The 19,323-nt window shown below is 44.4% G+C and overlaps 1 protein-coding gene across 2 annotated transcripts in view; it reads right to left on the minus strand.

Moving 5' to 3' along the window:
- Window positions 1–18,476, minus strand: part of KIF5A (kinesin family member 5A) — a 72,385-nt gene extending 53,909 nt beyond the window's left edge. For both annotated transcript variants that reach the window (XM_042453734.1, XM_042453735.1), the window contains exon 1: window positions 18,148–18,476. In XM_042453734.1, coding sequence (XP_042309668.1) covers window positions 18,148–18,276 — 129 coding nt within the window. In that variant the 5' untranslated portion in view covers window positions 18,277–18,476. The remainder of the gene's footprint in view (window positions 1–18,147) is intronic.
- Between the last annotated feature and the right edge of the window lie 847 nt (window positions 18,477–19,323).

Consider the following 19,323-nt stretch of genomic DNA (forward strand, 5'->3'; position numbering starts at 1 on the left):
CATCCCTGATATTTTAAAGGTGATATAAGAACATGGCATGAGGTTACTACTTCAACTCTGAAAGCCAGTTAATTTCAGCATTTGACTAGGACTCTAGAGACCAGAGTTTGAATCCTAGCTTGGCCATGGAAACTCACCAGGGGATCTTGGGCAAGTCACACTCTCTCAGAGAAAGACAAAAGCAAACCCTCTCTGAAGAAACTTGCCAAGAAAACCTCATGATAGGTTCACCTTAAAGTTGCCGTAAGTCGGAAATGACTTGACGACACAAAACAACAAATCCTACCCCAAAAAGAGTAGAGTTTGAACCTCCACAGTGTAAATGAGACAGCACAGGAAGGGGAAGGTTACGAAACAACAGAGGCTGGAGGTTTGGCAAAGCCAACAAGTGGCAACGGATAAAGTTCTGAAGATGTGTTTCTGTGACATAAAACTGCAGTATTCATATAAGATACTGCCTCAAAGCAGCACTTGTAAGAGAAATAGCATGCAACCATTGACAAAACCTGGTCTCCAGAGTTGCAGTCTAACATTCAAACCAATACACCATACTGGCTTTTTGTAACAACATTAAACCATATAATAATGTACAGTAATTACTGTTCAGTATTGAATAGTAATTGAATTATTATCTGGTTCAATCATACTGTTGGCACAAGCATTGTTGTATATTGTAGTAGAAATTATAAGAAAATAACAAAATCAAGAATTAGTGGGGTACAGAGAGACACATAGCGTGCACAGCACAGGAATTCAAAGAAGGAGCACCAGGAAAAACTGAGCAGAAAATGAGAAAATAGTTCCCTTCAGACACAAAGATAGATTGTATATTCTTTGGCTTGTTTCTCTTTTAGCCTCCGGTGGCCAGAACTTTTAAGCTTACTTTAGAGCTTCCATAACTCTTCTTAGTGGTGTCCAAAGCTGAGTTTAGAGTCATTTTCCTCCAAGCCTTCTTCTGCTAGCAAGAGAAGAAGCTGCAGAAATCCTCTAATCTTCTTAGCAAGAACATGGGAATGAGTGACCTAATCAGAGCTCAATTTTGTCAGAATGCTGGGTGCAGAAAAGTGGCTTTGAGGAACAACATGGGTTGCAGCACACAGAGACATAGAGAGGCATGAGAGAGTGATTCTGGCTGGAGCAGCAGGATGTAAGAAGAGAAAGCCTGAGGGAGAACATAAGATACACAAACTTCATGGAGGGGATTTGAAAGAGATTGGAATGGCTGCTAGCCATGAGCAGTGGGAGGTCAATCTTGTGCTCATCATTTTTGTTGTTAACTGCCCTTGTGTCAACCTCAACTCATGGCAACCTTGTGGAAGACGCATCAAAATTTCATATCCTCCACTGTTCTGCTTAGGTCCTATAAATTCATTCCCATCACCTGATGGCAATGAATTTACATGACCTAAGCAGAACAGTGGAGAATAGGAGATCTTGATGTGTCCTCCACAGGATTGATCCATCAAGTGTGTGGGTTGATCCATCGGGCGTATGGTCTTCCTCTCTTTCTACAACCCTCAACCTTTCCTAGCGGTATTGTTTTTTTCTAGTGATTCATGCCTTCTTAGGATGTTGTCAAAGTACAACAGCCTCAATTTGATCATCTTGGCTTCTAGCGGTATTTCAGGCTTGATCTGTTCCAGGACCCATTTGTTTGTCGTTTGGGCTGTTCAGAGTATCCTCAGCACTCTTCTCCAGCACCACATCTCGAATGAGTTGATCTTTTTATCCACTACAACGCTACACTTCTAGAATGAAGAGCATGGAATTTAACCTGAGCCCTTTGGCAGTACACAATCCCAGTACAATGCTTCTGTGTCAAACTATAGTTTGACACTACACAATCTCGGTACAATGCTTCCACTTTAACTGCTGTGGCTGCATTCTGTGGAATTTTGGAGACTGCAATTTAGTCATCAGAGATCTCTGGCTGAAGAGTCCAAATACTCCTCCCTCAACTGTAACTCTCAGGAGTCCATTCAATCACTGGTACTCAAACTTTTTACCCTTGCTCTCCCCTTTACATCTACATGAGGATGTCACATACCCCCACTCAAGATAGGATATGGATAGGCTCCTCTCTCCCTAACTGTCATCGTTCGGCCTCTGAGGGAGAGAGAAGGCTGGCCCAGTACCATCAGGGGCTAGCCTGAAGAAAGAGGCTCCTCCCTCCCTAACTGCCCGCCCGCCCGCTTTCCACCCGGGCAGGAGCGGCCCAGAGAGACTCTTCCTTGCCGCCAGAGCGGCGTTTCTCCAGGGGGAGAATCTGTAATCTGTACTGTATTGTATTTTCATTTTGTTTTGTAAACCGCCGTGATCATAGGAACGGCGGTATATAAATAAAATTTCAATCAAATCAATCAAAAGTATTTTGTTTAGTGAGTGTGCATATTTTCATCCACACATTCATATACAGTTGGCTCTCCATATTCATGGATTCAGTATCCACAGATTCAACCATCCACACCTTGAAATTATTTTTTACAAAAATCCCAAAAGCAAATCTTGATTTTGCCATTGTGTGTAAGGCATTCCATTTCACTATGCCATTGTATCTAATGTAACCTGAATGTCCAGGGATGTTGGTATCCACCAGGGTTCCTGGAACCAAACCCCAGTGGATACCAAGGGCCCAGTGTATACTCATATTTCAACATTTTATAAGGAAATAACATCATTCAAATGAGAACAATTTTATTTAAGTAAATTCAATATATAACTCAGTGCATGTGTGAATTTTACACATAAAAAGATTTGGGAAGAAGAGCAGGATGAGGGATCAGGGCCTTCGAATCTCACATCCCCTTTGAGCACCAGGTGGCCTTAGGCAAGTCACATTCTCTCAGCTTCAGAGAAAGGCAAAGGCAAACTACCTCTGAACAAACCTTAGCAAGAAAATGCCATGATAGGTTCATCTTAGGTCCACCGTAAGTCAGAAATGACTTGAAGGCACACAAGAACAACAACAACATTTATTGTGTAGTCAAAGACTTTTATGGCTGGCATCCATAGTTTTTCACCAGCATCTGTGGCTGGCATCTTCAGAGAATGATGACCTGGAAGAGAGTGGGTATATTCCAGGGTCACACAGGCCTGTTACAGACTGCCAAAATAAAGCTGCTTCGGGTCTCTTTGGAGGTACAGTGGTGCCTCGGGTTACGAAATTAATTCGTTCCGCCATTCCCTTCGTAACGCGAAAATTTCGTAACCCGAAATAGCTTTCCGTTAGCGCTGGAAGCCTATAGCATTTGAATTTCGCGCCGAAATGAATTTCGTAACCCGAAAAATATTTCGTAACCCGAAACAGTTTTTGCCAATCCAACTTTTTCGTATCCCGGAAATTTCGTAACCCGCGCATTTCGTATCCCGGGGTACCACTGTATGCTATTTAAATGATGCATGGGTCCTAAGAGTCTGGAGGTCGCGCCAAAGCCACACTCCATTCCTAAGCACTGGAGTGCAGCTTTGGTACAGCTTCCGGATTCTTAGGATGCATGCATCATTTAAACAGTACACCTCCAAAGAGACCCGAAGCAGCTTTATTTTGGCAGTCTGTAACAGGCCACAGTTTCCCAGGCCAGCATTCTCAGAAGATGCCAGACATAGATGCTGGTGAAACATCAGGAATAAACTCTTCTAGAACATGGCCACATAGCCTGAAAAACCCACAAAAACTAACAATAATTATTTCTTACCCCTCTCTCCCCAAGGCTCAAAGTGGGGTACAACACAGAATAAGAGACATAAAACCACTCAAATATAGTAAGTTAAAATCCATAAATGTAAGACACATTAAAATCATCTAACATAAAATTATAATATCCCAATTTAAAATTCATAGTTTAAAATTGGCTGGGTAGACTTTCCAGAAGAGATAAGTCTTTAATACTCTTTTAAATTCAGACAACATGTTTAGCTGTCTAATCTCTCCCGGAAGGGCATTCCACAGTCTATGAGTAGCCAACAAAAAGTCCTCTGGGTGACAGTTACCAGTTTTGTTTTGAGTGGTAGAAGTAAATGTCCCCCAGCAGAACTGATTTAAGCCAAACCTGGACAAGACAGGCCTCAAAATACCTGATGCCTTCAAACTGAGGACTGTCCCGTGTAAAGTGGGAGACATAGCCCTTATTGAAACTAGAATCCTAGGATTTGTAGTTTGGGGAAGTATTCAGGCTAGTCTGTCAGTGAGCTCTGGTGCCTCACCAAACTACAAATATCAGGATTCTGTTGGATGCAGAGTCATGGCAGTTAAAGTGGTATCAAACTGCTTTAATTCTGCAGTGTAGCTACACATGAAGTTACATTTGGGCTCACACTTTGGCCTGGAACAGATGAGCCAAATGCACCATGCTGGAGCTGATTTTAGGGTTAGGGACCGTGCACCAACTGCATGGTCCCTAACCCTAACATGGTGAGGAGGCGTAGTAATGGCGGCATCCCGTACATACGGGCACCGCCATTTTGGCGTAAGTGACACACAGCGTTCGCACATTGCTGCACGTCACTTACATAATCAGCACACCATTGGTGCACTTGTTAAGTTCGCCCAGCAGCACAAAAAGAACCCGTTTTTTCCAGGTTCTTTTTACTCCGGATGGATGCCGCATAGTCTGGTGGCTGCAGTGTCCCTCCGGAGGGAAAAAGGCCGCCAGCAACGCTGCCCTTTTGGGGCAGCCTGTCCCGCGCCTTTGGCTTACTTTAGACTCTGCTCTCACAAGTCTTAATGGGTCCGATATTATCTTGCTTCATCCACTTGATAATGCCTTCTTACAGTAATTGCTAATACTCAGTGCCCATGGGGGGGAAAGTAAAATGCATTGCCAAAGAAAGCCAAATTCCAAATCCATAAATAATACTTCAACTGCAGTATATGAGTCACAAAATTGGAGAATCTCTGCAGGACCAGATCAAAGATCCACCAAGTCCAGCATTCTGTTCTCAAAACTGGAACTTTGGAAGCTTTTGACTATAGTGCCCATAATCCCTAGTCGTGACCATGCTTGCTGGGCATTCTGGGAATTATAGTCCAAAATATAATGTTTCCAAGCTCTCTCCAAAAATGGCCACACAGATATATGCAACTTTCTTTATAAGCAAAATATGAAGAATACAAACCCTCTCTCCCCTGCTGTTAAGACCACTTTATCTGGTACATGAAGCTAGAGTCCCATTGAATATGGAGGATCTATTTTGGCATTCTGGATAATAGCCACATATCTTCTGTTAACATATCTAATCTATTTTAAGGCTATTTAAGCTAAGGCACATCCCTTTATATTCTGTCAGTTAATTCCACACAATAATTATATTTTGGATGAAGACATATTCAGTATTAGTGAATATGCTCAGTAACCATAGAACTGCTGAGTTTGCATGTTTAACAGCAGAATCTGATTTATGGGATTTTAATGGACACTGTGGGCTCAGAAGAGGCAGAAAGAACATGAGCTGGAGATCCTGAAGGCTGAAGGGGGTGATATTTAGAACAGCTATTAACAAACAACATCTGAACACTGCATATTTTTGCAAATACTGCCTACCATTTTCCAAAGGTACCGCCACCACTCTGAGGAATAGGAATTTGCTTTTAAAACAAGAAGAGAGATGCAGGCAGAACTGAGATGAGTAAATATCAAATTTCACAGACAGTAATGTGATTCCAAATTACAAAAGATGTATTTTAAAAAAAGAAACACTTTTCTTCACATTTCCATACATTCCATGCTCTCCATTCTGAAACTGTTTCAGTCTCTCTGTAGAACCCAGATTAGAGGGATAAACCAGTGCTGCCCTGACCATGCAATGACTAAAAAAATATGGGGTGAAAATGTATGTCAAACCACATTAAGAGCCATACATCTGGCTCAAATATCACATTTTGTGTGCATATGTGCCTTCAGGTCACCCGTCAACTGTCAATCAGAATATGGAGGCACAGCCAAATGCAGTCGTACAGCTTCCCTTGTCCTTTTTCCTTCACTCTGCCTGCAAGATTTTCCACAATATAGCGTATTCTCCTCCTCATGGTTGCCAGGCTACAAATATTCCAATCCCACCCCCATCCTCCCCACTCCCAAGGTGGGAGGTAGCCATTTCTCTTCTGCTTTAAAGGCAGTCACCAGGTTCACTTTGCAGGGAGTACTGAAATCCAGCACAGGATAAGTGGAAACACTTTTTTCACGCATTGCAGTAATTCACCACAAGGGCCTGTTCTGAAGCAATGTAAAAATTAATCGAGCCCTCAAAGGGACCATATCCCAAGGCCACCTACCCACTCTCCTCCCTTTATCAAGTACCCTAAGAAATCTCCATCCAAAGAGGAGAACCTTGGGTTGCAATAGTATAGTCACCTATCTGAGATAAAGTCCCCTGGAACACAGTAGGATGTAATTCTAGAAACCGACATGCGCAGACAGAACAGCTAGCTATTAAGCTCAAATATAGGGTCAAGATCAAAAGAGCACCGTTTGATGTTTGAGCAGGTGGGATTAAATTTGAGATGGATCATAAAAGCTTACAGTGAATACATTCCTGGAACCAATTCTTAAAAGGCTTCCAGGTCCCAGAAGTCAGATGGGGCTCAACACAAATGAAGCAGCCATGTTCCTTCCCCCCAAAATGTCTCATGCTACTAACATATTCATAGCTGACTGAGACAGAAAGAGAACCTTTTAACAGTTCTTTGGGGGAAAATAGTTTTTTGGCTGCTGTTTCTCTTCCAAGTGCAATCTGCTGATGGGAGATGTTCCATCATTCAAAATGGTACTGAGCTGTTTAGAGGACCACAAACACAGTCCTATATTGATCATAGGCAGCTGTGTTCAAGTCAAACAAAACTGAACGGAGCTGTAAATGACTTTTATGATTTTTCATCATAATTTCCCCAGCCAGGTGGACCAGATTCCCTGATAGGTTAGGAGCAGTAACCATTCATAACTGCCTGCATGATAAAAAAGAATAACATTGCCTTCCCTGTAACTTGAGGTGTTTCCACACTAGCAATATACTGGGAGGTTGCCAGTCTATTCAACAGGGCACCTATGTTTTAGTTGCCACACTTTGTTCATTTACCTTTTAATGGGGCATCCATATTTTAGGTGCCATCTGCTGCTATGACAGTCTAGATTTCAAAATCACCACTCCATCGTGGAGTATCACCAAGGCCTATTTCTTACAAAGTGACTCATCTTTGTCTGTGTTTCACCTGTAAAACTTCAGATGATGAGTAAGAGCTTGCATCACTGAAAGCTCTTCCATAACAGAATTAAAAGTGAAAATAATGTCTCAGGTGCATTTACACTGTATAAATAATGCAGTTTGATGACACTATAAGTGCTGTAGATGCATCCCTTGTATGTAGAAAGCTAGCAGATCAGGGAGAAGGCAAAGCTTCTGGCTATGTAGAGGAATCAGGGTCAAGACAGACAAGCAAATTGTGCCACCTTTTCCCACCCATCCAAGTCACAGAATAGTAGAACAGTATCATTACAGAAGGAGCCAGTGTGGCATTGTTTGAGCACTGGACCATTACTCTGGAAACCAGAATTTGAATCCCCACTCAGCCATGGAAATCAACTGGGTGACCTTGGGCAAGTGCCACTGTCTCAACCTCAGGGGAAGGCAAAGGCAAAACTGTTCTGAACAAATCTTGCAAAAAAACAATAAATCCATGATAGGGTTGCCAGAAGTCGCAGATGACTTGAAGGCCGTCAACAACAATACAAAGAGTTTTGGTGGATTCAATCAAATGTCTATCTATCCAGCATCCTGTTCACACATTATCTAACCAGAGGCCCCAGAAATCTCCTTAGGGTCGCCATCCGTAAGAACTGACTTGAAGGAATACAACAACAACATATATATTCAAACAGAGCAGGTGTATATATCGGTTTGAGTGTTATACTACAATGCTGCTGAGCAGGTTTTGAATCTCTGCTTGATCATGGAAACTCACTACATGACCTTGGGCAAGTCACATTATCTCAGCTTCAGAGGAAGATAAAGGCTCTGAACAAATCTTACCAAGAAAACCCTAAGATAGTTTCACCTAAGGATCACTATAAGTCAGAAATGGCTTGAAGGTAGAGAAAAACCACAATAACTATACAGCTGGAAGGATCCCAGGGGCCATGAAGCCCAACTCCCTACCAGCGTAGGAATCCACTGCTATATCAGGATAAACAGTATTTTAAACCGAGTCAAGCTGTTCTGGCACAAGAGAAGGAAAATTGTACAAACATCTCTCCTCATCCCTGGCAGTAAAAATATACCAGTAAGAAATAATTAGCCTTTTCATGGCACCTGAAATCTTCTTGATGAGGTGGAAACCTCCTTCTGCTTAACAACAGGTCCAGCAGCAAGAGCAGCATTTAATCATGTGAAAGTTCTGCTCTTGGTCCTTCTGCAAGTAAACATGAGAGACAGGGTCTTCCCTATTATGGCACCAAGATGGTGGACTATCTTGCCAACGAAAGTGGACCTAGCTCTGATCACAGCTTGCCTTTATGGTCAAAGGGAAGACCTATGTTTCCCTATCTATCTATCTATCTATCTATCTATCTATCTATCTATCTATCTCAGGGCAGCTTACAATAAAGATCTTTCTCTGAAAGTCTCAGGTCAACTTACAATAAAATTAATTTAAAACAATAAAACAGTAAACAATGACAAGAGTTTTGAAATACTGAAAATAAATTATTGAAAACAGACAATTTAAAGGCAGTTCAAACGATCTTGATTAATATAACCAAAAAACATGCAGCCTGGATAAAATCAGTTTGTCTCAAAGGCATGAATGAAAAGCCAACTTTTACTGTGAAGTAGCAAATGGCCTAGTTATTGTTTTAATTTTTCTATGTTTGCAACTTTTAATCTTAAATTGGAATTCAAATGCTGAAATAAACTTAAAACATTAAATAATCATCAGCTAACATGCCATCAGAAGTGGTATAACCCTGACACATCACCATGAGAAGTCGCCATCTCTGTAAGGTGTGGTCATAGCCATTGTGCAATTTTATGGAAAAACAAACATAGTCCTGGCCAAAATCCAAGAAGGCACCATAGGCTAGCAGAATCCAGTGGTGTCCCCATTCCTGGTGTCACCTGGTACAGTGGGGCTGCTAGGGGACAGTGGCCAAAAGGGCACACTTGGCCCTCTCCTTTGTTGTACTGGAAGAGGACTCCTCATGAGGAGGCCTCCACTACTGTGGCAAGCAAGGGGGATCGGACTGGGTGTCACCCCTCTTCTGGAGTGTTATCCAGTGTGAGCTGCCCCTCTCACCCCTCTTGACACCACTGGCAGAACTCTTTCTCTGATTTCTGAGGATTTCTTTCTTAGCTACTTCTACACACTGGTAAACCAGAACTGAAGTTCCTGAGGTGAATTATGAGAATGGGTGCAAAGAAACCAATATAATCAAGGAAATGAGGGGCTCATCTATATTGACCAGAACACTTCAGGATCCTCCCAAAATATTCTGGCCCCAGAGGTGTCCAGATTCCTCTCATTACCTCTACACTTCGGAGAAACACCGGGCAACTGTCTACACATGTATGCCACTGTACCACCCACCCCCACCATGAGTCTCGCCTTCCAAGGTTAGAAAGTACCCAGCATCCGTCATATGGCTGGGCAACTTGTTGTGACCTCAGAGGGCAGCACTTATAATAAATAATAATAAATAAAAGTTTTATTTATATACCGCGCCTTCCCCAGATCAGGGCGGTTTACATACATTATACATATACATACAATAGATTAAAAACAAACCACACCATACAATTATACAATAAAAATAAACAGCTAAAACAGCTAAAACCCCATTAGCCCATCCTCATGGCCACGGAAGAGGAGGGAGGCCCTTAGGAATTTTTATGGGGGAAATGCTTGCTGGAATAAGAAGGTCTTCAAGTCCTTCTTAAATTGGGCCAGGGAGGTAGTCGAGCGGAGCTCGGCGGGCAGCGTGTTCCAAAGGGCCGGGGCAGCGATGGAAAAAGTCCGCCTAGTGACGGAAGAGAGTCTGGCCCCCGGCACCTTTAGTAGTTGCTGCCCGGATGTTCTGAGGGTGCGGGACGGAATATATGGGGAGAGGCGGTCCTTCAGGTATCCTGGGCCCAAGCCATTTAGAGCTTTATAGGTGATAACCAACACCTTATATTGGGCCCGGAAGCGAATAGGCAGCCAGTGAAGATCTTTCAACACTGGTGTTATATGGCTGGCCCTAGAAGCTCCAGTGACCAGCCTGGCTGCCATATTTTGCACCATCTGTAGCTTCCGGGTTTGGTATAAGGGTTGCCCCATGTAGAGTACATTGCAGAAATCCAATCTCGAGGTTACCAGAGCATGTACAACAGTTTCAAGGTCCCCCTGGGCCAAGTATGGGCGCAGCTGGCGAATAAGCCGAAGCTGATGGCAGGTGCTCTTGACCGTCGCATTCACCTGAGCAGTCAGGTGAAGCGACGAGTCAAGAAGCACTCCCAGACTGCGCACGGAGTCCTTCACAGGGAGCGTGACCCCGTTCAGGACAGGTGGAACCACCGCCATTCCTGGACCAGGGGAACCTATCACGAGTACCTCCGTTTTCTCTGGATTCAACTTGAGTCGGTTCTCCCTCATCCAGCCCATTACTGACTCCAGACAGGCCACGAGAGGAGAGACGCCATCCTCAGTCACTGCATCAGTCGGAGACTGGCAATGGCAGTGCCAGGTGGCACAGGGAACACATGTGTAGACAGCCACTCACCGTGACTATGGAGTGCTCTGAATTTTCCTGCAAAATCTGCAGCAAAAAGATTAGAGGGTTTTTTAAAAATTGTTTTAGGCAGGCATAGGGTGGATGTGGTGAAGAACTGGCCTCAGAATGTTAAGACAGACCACACTTGAAATGGGGATTTAGCCCTGCATCGTGTAGATAGGTCACAGTGCGAGCAGGGGGAAACTGGTTTAATTGGTCCACGTAGATAAGCCTAAAGTGAGATGACCTACTTCTGTTTCATGGAGGACAGCAATCTCATGGTCAACACTAAAGGTAAACTTGACTTGGCGAGTATGCTCTCTTACTCCTTTACCTCTATCTCTTCCTGTGGGCAGAAATGTTGTTGCAAACAGGTCAAATATGCCATGTCAGATATGGCTACAAACCTTGTACGTCTACACTCAAAACATCTTGTTGCCCATCAAATGAAATAAAGTTGCTAAGAAGAGAGGCTTTTCAGTGGTACCACTCTAGTTGTGGAATGTCTTCCTTAGAAAGGCTGGCCAACAATTTGGTGCCTTTTTTGGCACCAAGTGAAGACATTTTTATTCTCTCAGGAATGTTTGCCCTTCTACTTTTAAAAACCCTATTAGTACCTTTCAGAATTTTGCACTGCTGTTGTCTTCAACAACGGACAGGATCAGAAATCAAAATGACACTGACCAACTGAAAAGCTGGGCCAAAATGAACAAAATTAATTGTAACAGGGATAACTGTAAGGTATTCCATCTAGCTAGGAACAATGCAAAAATATAGGTTGGGTGACATACCTTCCAACTGTCCCAATTTAGCAGGTACAGTCCCAATTAATCCTCTGTCACCCCACTTTTTAAGCTACATTTAAAATGTCCCAGTTTTTTCCTCTTCCTTCCACTTTCCCCCTTTAGTTAACTTCACTTGTAGCAAACTCACTTCACAATGCAAAAGCAGTTTGCACTCAGTTAACTCAACAACAGGGAGAGATGTCATGGCCAGCCAAGATCAGCTCTCGGAGGATGAGGAGGAGGATGAGCCTCCTCCAGAGCAAGGGCTGATTGAGGCAACACCAGGTGCTGTTCCTGCCCTGCCAGGTCCCAGCTGTGATCCTCCAACCCCAGAGGAGGAGGTTCAACCAGGTCCTAGTGCCGAAGAGAGACCTTCTATGGTACCACTGCCTAGTGGGGACTCTGGGGACGAAGCTTGCATGCAGGTGCCTTCTTTCAAAGAGAGAAGAGCTGAGAGTGCTTGCAGGCGCAGATCACAGAGAATTGCCGAGAGGCAATTAGCCAACCAGCCTCAGGTGGCATGAGGGAGAGTTTCCCTTACTTAAGTGGGAGAGAGACTAATGCTGGTTGCTAGAGTTTATTGCATGATCTCTCGGCGTGATTGCTGCTAGCACTAGCTCCTAGTATCTGGATTCTTTGTTACCTTGACCTTGGACCGGACTTTGTTATCTCTTGGCTGTTTTGACCTTGGACTGTTTGACCAACGCTGTTTCTTGGTATCCTGACTTCGGCTTGACTCTTGGAACGTTTGGACTTCTGGAATTCTGAACTCGGCTTGTTTTCTCGGACTGCTCTCAGACTGGTTCCTTGCAAGGTCTGCTTTACTTTCACTTCCACTGTGCTAAGGCTCTGTTATCAGCTACTGTCAAGTGTCTGCTGGCAGCACTCCCGGACAAGAAGAGGGAGCTAAAACCTGCTCTTCCAATAGGCTCAGGCAAAAGCAAACTGCTGCACTCCCCCCCCTTATTAATAACTTTTGCTTTCTTGAATACAGTGTGATATTGTTTGGCTACACATGTCCTGGTTTGCATCTGAAAAATGTTGGATGGTATGCTGGATTGAAAGCTATACATGTGAAAAGGATGTAGGGGTCCCGGAAGTCCACAATAAATAAACAAATATATAAAAGAAGAACACTAGTTAAACATGGCAGTGCTTAAGTGGATCAACTGTCTGTCTCTTACCCTGCTTGGTAGATGGCAGGGTTTAAAATCAACCTGCAAAGAGGTTAGGATCTTCATTTCCATAGCATTAGGCTATCTGCAGGCTGGTATAAAGGGATATAGCAAAAATTATTCTGGAGAGTAGTAATGTTTATGAGTATGCTGTATTTTTGTGTGTGTGTGTGTGTGTGTGAGAGAGAGAGAGAGAGAGAGATTTTATCTTGGGGTTTGTTTGTTTTTGTTTTTGCTTTAAATTGTAATAACTATTTCTGAAGATTTTGTATTATTGCTTTAATACATGTAGGTATCTCCTTCTGGAGAGGAAGAATGTAATTTTTAAAAAATACATAATCAAATGGAAATTTTATAAACCTTGAACAGTAACTATTGGCAGTCCAGTTGCCAGCTTGTAGTAAGAACAAGTTATCTTTCCCTTCTCTGGCCACCCGCCTATCAAATGGCTGTCACATCGCTGACTCCTGGAGAAAGACAGAGCGAAGAAAAATCACTTTTGGGTACTAAAATTCCCTGTATCCTCTAGACAGAATGGTCCCTGAATAGGCTGGCCTATGGATTCTGGGAACTGTTCAGTGACATCACTGGGGGCAGGGCGGCTGCAGACTGCACCGGGTGACACTCCAGAAGGGGGTGTACACCTGGTAGGCCGGTACACCCAGTGGTACAAGTGGAGCTGCTGGGTGTCCGAGGAAGGGTATCACCTTCCTTTCTCACTCGCCCGGCCGCCACACAAGACCCTGAACAGGCTGTCTGGAGGCCTCAACACCATCACCCCAGCAGCAGCCACTGCTGGAGAACAGTCTCAATTAAGATCTGGCATGTCTGTTTGCCTGAGGAGCCACACCAAACTCTGAATGGAAGGCATCCCTCCCCCCAGCCAGCAGAGGTCTGCCCAGGTAGCGGGTGGGCAACCAGGGATCAGGTGAGCAAGGTAGCAGAAGGGAGAGGCAGGCCATCCCTCATCTCCCTGCCACCCTCTTCCACACCGGGTGACATCAACCACAGTAATGCTACAGTAACTACTGTAACACACTCTACATGGGGCTGCCTTTGGAAACTGTCCAGAAACTTCAGCAGATTCATAATGCCACAGCCAGAATGCTGACTGGGGCCAGTTATAGGGAGCATGTAACTCACTTGCTGAAACAGCTTCACTGGGTAATAATAATAATAATAATAATAATAATAATTTGTTTTATTTATATACTGCTATTCCAAAGATCATAGCGGTGAACAGCAAGTAAGCTAATTAGCAAGTAAGCTAATTTGCCCCCAACAGTCTGGGTACTCATTTTAGCGACCTCGGAAGGATGCAAGCCTGAGTCGAGCTTGGGCCCTTTTGCTGGTCTTGAACTCGCAACCTTGTGGTTTCGAGTGAATGGCTGCAGTACAGGCATTTAACCACTGCGCCACCAGGGTACCAGTTCATTTCTGGACACAATTCAAAGTGCTGGTCATGACCTATAAAGCCCTATATGCTTTAAGTCCAAACTCTTTGAGAGACCGTATCTCCCCATAAGAGCCCCAAGATTTTCAAGAGAAGGCTTTCCCTTGATCCTACCAACATCACAGGTTCGCCTGGTGAGGACACGAGAGAGAGTCTTCTCAGTGGCTGCTCCCAAATTCTGGAATTCCCTTCTTCAGGAGGATAGGCAGGCCCCCTCCCTGCTAGCCTTTTGCAGGCAAGTAAAAACATTTTTACTCAGGCAGGCATTTTAAGATCATGACAGAGCGTCTTTTATATGAGATATGTGTTTTAGATTATGTTTTTTTAAAATTTTTGTACGTTTTTAATCTTAATTTTATATTGTTTTAACTAGATTATTTTAATTGGTTTTTTTTTACTTGCTTTTAAAGTATTTTTATCTTGTAAGCCACCTTGGGTCCCTTTTTGGAAGAAAGGCGGCATAAAAATGAAATAAATAAAATAAATAAATAAAATAAACACCACTGGAACTGTTGTCCTAAAAGAGAGTCTTTTTGTATGTGGCACCCCATTTTCAGAATGCTCCCCCTTCCTAGTGCTGTGATTATGTTGACTCCTAATACAGACCTTTTAAACCTTCACAGTCCCTTCATCCTTAAATATCACTAGATGTTGAAGCCTTTTGCATTGTTGTTATTCCCTGCTGCTGCTTTTTAAAGCTTGGTTTGATGCTCCAGCTGGTTTTATTCCATCTGTACACTTAGGGTTGTAATTTTTATTTTTATTCTAAAGCGCCAAGATCCCTTCTTGTCATTGAGCCGTGTACAGATATGGTAAATGTATAAAATTAATAAAATAAAACAATTTTAAAATTATTGACATGCATTAAAATTAAACCACGGGGAAAGATTTCTACCACTGCGCCTCCACTATTGTTATTTCCCAGGTCTTATCAAGCCTGTTTCCCTGTCTACTGAAGAGGTAAAATCCTACATGTTTCAAAGGGGAGGGGGAAAGGTAAACAATGGGACCCAAGACATAATGGGTTAGGATGCACAATGACAACAAATCCTTCCGCTGCCTCAGTACTATTAAAGAGAAAAGGACATTCTCTGGGTTACAATCTGGCAACCTTTGTGGCTCCCCGTTTTAGCTTTCATGCATGTCACCAGTTTAACCGCCATACTGTATATATCCATTGTCAAATATTCCCCTTGAAAGGGTTCCTGGTTATAACTAATACCATCTTGGATGCTAAGATTAGTGACTAAATTTAGCCTGGTGTGCCAGGCCTTCTACAAAATGGAATTTTGTGTCCAGGATTAAGTACAGCCCCAGCTTCCATTTTAGCTTCCCTAGTGCTAACTGACTGCTGCACAGTGATCATCTAAACTGAAGAAGCTTTTCCCTTTACACTGTAAAGTTTACAGGGAGATACACTAATTAAGCAGAGGAGAGAATGAGTCATGGTAGCCATGCCGATCTGTTCACAAACATCCAAAAGCAACCATCGTGTAGCACTTGTTATCAGAGACAGATTAAATGTCACAAAATAATCAGCAAGCTTTCCAGTTCCCCAGCTGTCTCTTTTCACCAAGGAAGAGCGAAAGAGTCAATTTAAGCCAATGCAATTACTAGCAACCCCACCCCCAAAAGCAGCCCCTCCAACCCAGAGATACGCAGCACAGGACTCATAAATCCATTAAGCCCAAGAAATCAATAAATACAAATCATTCTGCATGAGCAATGTGGTGTGATTTTCAGAGTTCTTCTGGCCCATCCTTTCCCAAGAACCACATCAGATTAAGAACCTGATGATGATGATGGGTGGGTGGGTTGTATGAGAAAACTCAAAGAGGAAGCCCTGCAAAACTGTACTTTCATCTGCTTTCCTCCACAACAAAAATTATATATGTACGTAATCTAGAGGCAGGAGAGGGGGCAAGGCAAGGCCGAAGGTTAGGGATTCTGAAGCTGCAAAACCAATCGTCCTCATGTCTCCTGTGATGCACTGGGGAGCCAAACACAATGGAGGGGAGTGGTTCCTAGGAAGGAGCACCGACTGTCCCCTGTCACTGCTCTGAGGGATGACAAAGCAGGAGCCAGGCAAGGCAGGAGCATCTGCTGCTTGGCCTCTCTGCAGAGATGTGCCTGGCCTCACTGGCGTTGCACTCCAAAGGAATAAGAACTGGATCGCTACCTCTCCCAGGGAAAGAAACAGACAAGACAAAAACAGTGACCGCCACCCACTTCGGATTTGCGGTCACAAATCCAACTTAAAGTAGGCACGTAGCATTTAAATGCTATGAGGTTGATGTGGACTTGAAATCAAACAAACGTGGATCTGAAAAGGCTTTAAGCGGCCAGGCAGAATCTGCCATCCAAGGAATCAGAAGACAAAACCAAATACTGTAAACGCCGTAAAAATGGGAGAGCAAGCCTGTATATTTGGGGATCTCTGAGGAACATCTCTGCTCACGCCACCAACTAGGAATGGTTCTGCGGCACAGAAATAGCAAACCGAGAAGCATCTGTGTGGGTTTGTTTCAACACTATCTTTTTCTTCCCCTCCCCAAACCTGGAGGAGAGAGAGCACCTCACTACCGAAGTGGGAAAAATAAATTGGACACAACAGGATACAATGTGCCTGGCCCATGGGCGAGAGAAGAGCCAGGGCCCATTAGCAGGCAGATTGATGCCCTCCTCTGCAGCAAAAGCACACCAAGACACTCAGAAACCACAGAGAGATGTGCCACCAACTAAGGGGCAGCGGAGGCAGATGGGTCAGAGAGCCTGGATTCTAATTCCTGCATAGGCCATAAACAGCTGGGTCACCTTGGGCAGGTCCTGTGTGCCCCCTCCCTCAAGATTCAGTGGGTTGCACTGACAAGTGATGGTCAGTGCTGCACAAGTGGTGGTCAGTGGATCTTCCTATAGGAGAGATGCCATTGCGAGAGGGTACCCTACATCTGTTGGCCACCGTACAAAGCAGTCACCTCTCAGCCACATGCTCCTGCACTAAAACAATAGCACCTGTGACATTGACACCGGGAGGCATGAGCACCATTGTTGGGCATAGTACCATTCAGTTGGCATTGAGAGTATCATCATGCTCACTCCCTAAAAAAAAAAAAGGTTACCCACCATCCCTCTGCCCTCCCAGATTGTGTATTTGATAACAGCAAGATACGAACCAGCAGGTTGAAAGCCCAGAATGGGGCCAAGTGGCCAAGGCAGGGACCGTAGGGACAAGCATCAGGGGCGTTGCTGTCTCGGAGTAAACAACCTCCCCAGCCACCTACACCATTTTTAACCCTGCTCTTTATACTGTACAGATTCGATCCAACCTGGAGTACTTCACTGAGTAGTGGGGGAATGGAAGGAGAAAAAGAGAACCCACAACTATAGGTGGTAGGCAAGTGGCCTTGCTATCGCAGCCTTTCAGGTCTGGCCATTTTGGGAGTGGTGACCTCAGAAAGCAAGGCCAAAATTTGGATAGAAAGGTGAGTTCTTCAGGTTTGGAAAGGGATGAGATAAATATATAGGGGGTTGCAAAGTGTTTGGGGGGGGTGGAGGGAGGAAAGTAGTTGTTGTGGTTTCCCTGCCAGCTCTCCTGCTTTTCCTTCCAGTAGCCAAACCCATGGCTCTGCTAGCCACACCCAAGTTGCCCAATGTCTACAAAGCCCAGGAAGGAGGAGGAAACCAAACCAAAATGCAAGAAACCCCAAGCATCTTGGGGGGGAGGCTTTCTTGTTTCTATGGGAGGGTTTTATTCCTGAGAGAAGGACTATTTTTAAAGGATGGGGGGGGGGGGCTTAAGAAACAATCCTCTTGCTCCTGGGAGGAAAAAAGAAAGAGGGGAGGACGGTCCTCCTTTTCCAGGACATGTCCTCCATTTCTGTCCAGGAGGGATGTCACCATGAGATCTGGAGCAATCCCAGGGCAATCCTCAACCCCCCCCCCCAGTGGACCCCCGCCAGGCCCAGTGGGGGGACCCCCAGCCCTTGCCCCCTGCTCACCCCAATGATGACGGTGTCATCGCCTTGGAAAACCGGGATGAACTTATCTCCTCGGATGATCTCCGACTGGTTCAAGGGCCGGAACCGACAGAGGACCTTGATGCTGCACTCGTTGGCTTCTGTGGTCATGGCTGGGGATGGTGGTGGCCTTTGGGGGGCTCTAGGAATGATGGAGGAGGAAGGCGATCCCGGGCAGGGCTCCTGGGGGGCTGCTTGGTGGTCACCCCACAGCGGCAGAGCGGCAGGGCTCTCTCGGCTGGGCTGGTGATGGGGAAGGGTCCAAGGATGCTCTGCTCCTGGATCCTGGATCCTCCTGCTGCAGCCTCAGCCTCAGCAGCACAAAGGGAGGGAGGGAGGGAGGGAGGGAGGCCTGGGTACCACTTTTAAGGTGGAGCGGCGCCGGAGCCTTAAGGTGGAACTGCGGACCTCCCTCCGCTGGCAAGCCTTCCTCCTTTGAGCTGGATCCAACCAGCCAGGGCTTGAAATGTGTGTGTGTGAGTGTGTACACATACAGTACACACAATATTATACATGCACCAGGGATGTAGCCAGGGGGGGGGATCTGGGGGTCCGGACCCCCCCTTCCATTAGAAAAATGAATGGTGTGTGCTGCTGCGCCGCCGCACTCAAGCCCCATTATAATGGTGGCACTTAGTCTGGACCCCCCCCTTCCTAAAATCCTAGCTACGTCCCTGCATGCACACATAATGTTTGTGTGTGTGTGTGTGCATACACACACATAATGTTATATATACACACACATACATAATACTGGACACACACAAGTACATAATGTTTTATATATAAAACACACACATAATATGTACAGACACACACACACAATGTTTATAATTAAATATATAATATATATATAGAATATATAGACACACACACACACTTAATATTGTACACACTCACACACATGCATAAGGTTATATACAAACACACATTGTACACATACAAAATATACATAATATTACACACACCCACACAAAATATTTTTATACACACACACACACACACACACATATATATATATATATATATATATATATTTCAAGCCCAGGACGGTTGGATCCATGGATATATATATTTTACACACACACTTGTTGTTGTTAACCACCCTGAGTCGATCTCAGCCCATGGCAACCCTGTAGGTAAGACATCTCCAAGGAG

This window comes from Sceloporus undulatus, chromosome 2, assembly GCF_019175285.1.
Source record: "Sceloporus undulatus isolate JIND9_A2432 ecotype Alabama chromosome 2, SceUnd_v1.1, whole genome shotgun sequence".
NCBI classification, from domain to species: Eukaryota; Metazoa; Chordata; class Lepidosauria; order Squamata; family Phrynosomatidae; genus Sceloporus; species Sceloporus undulatus.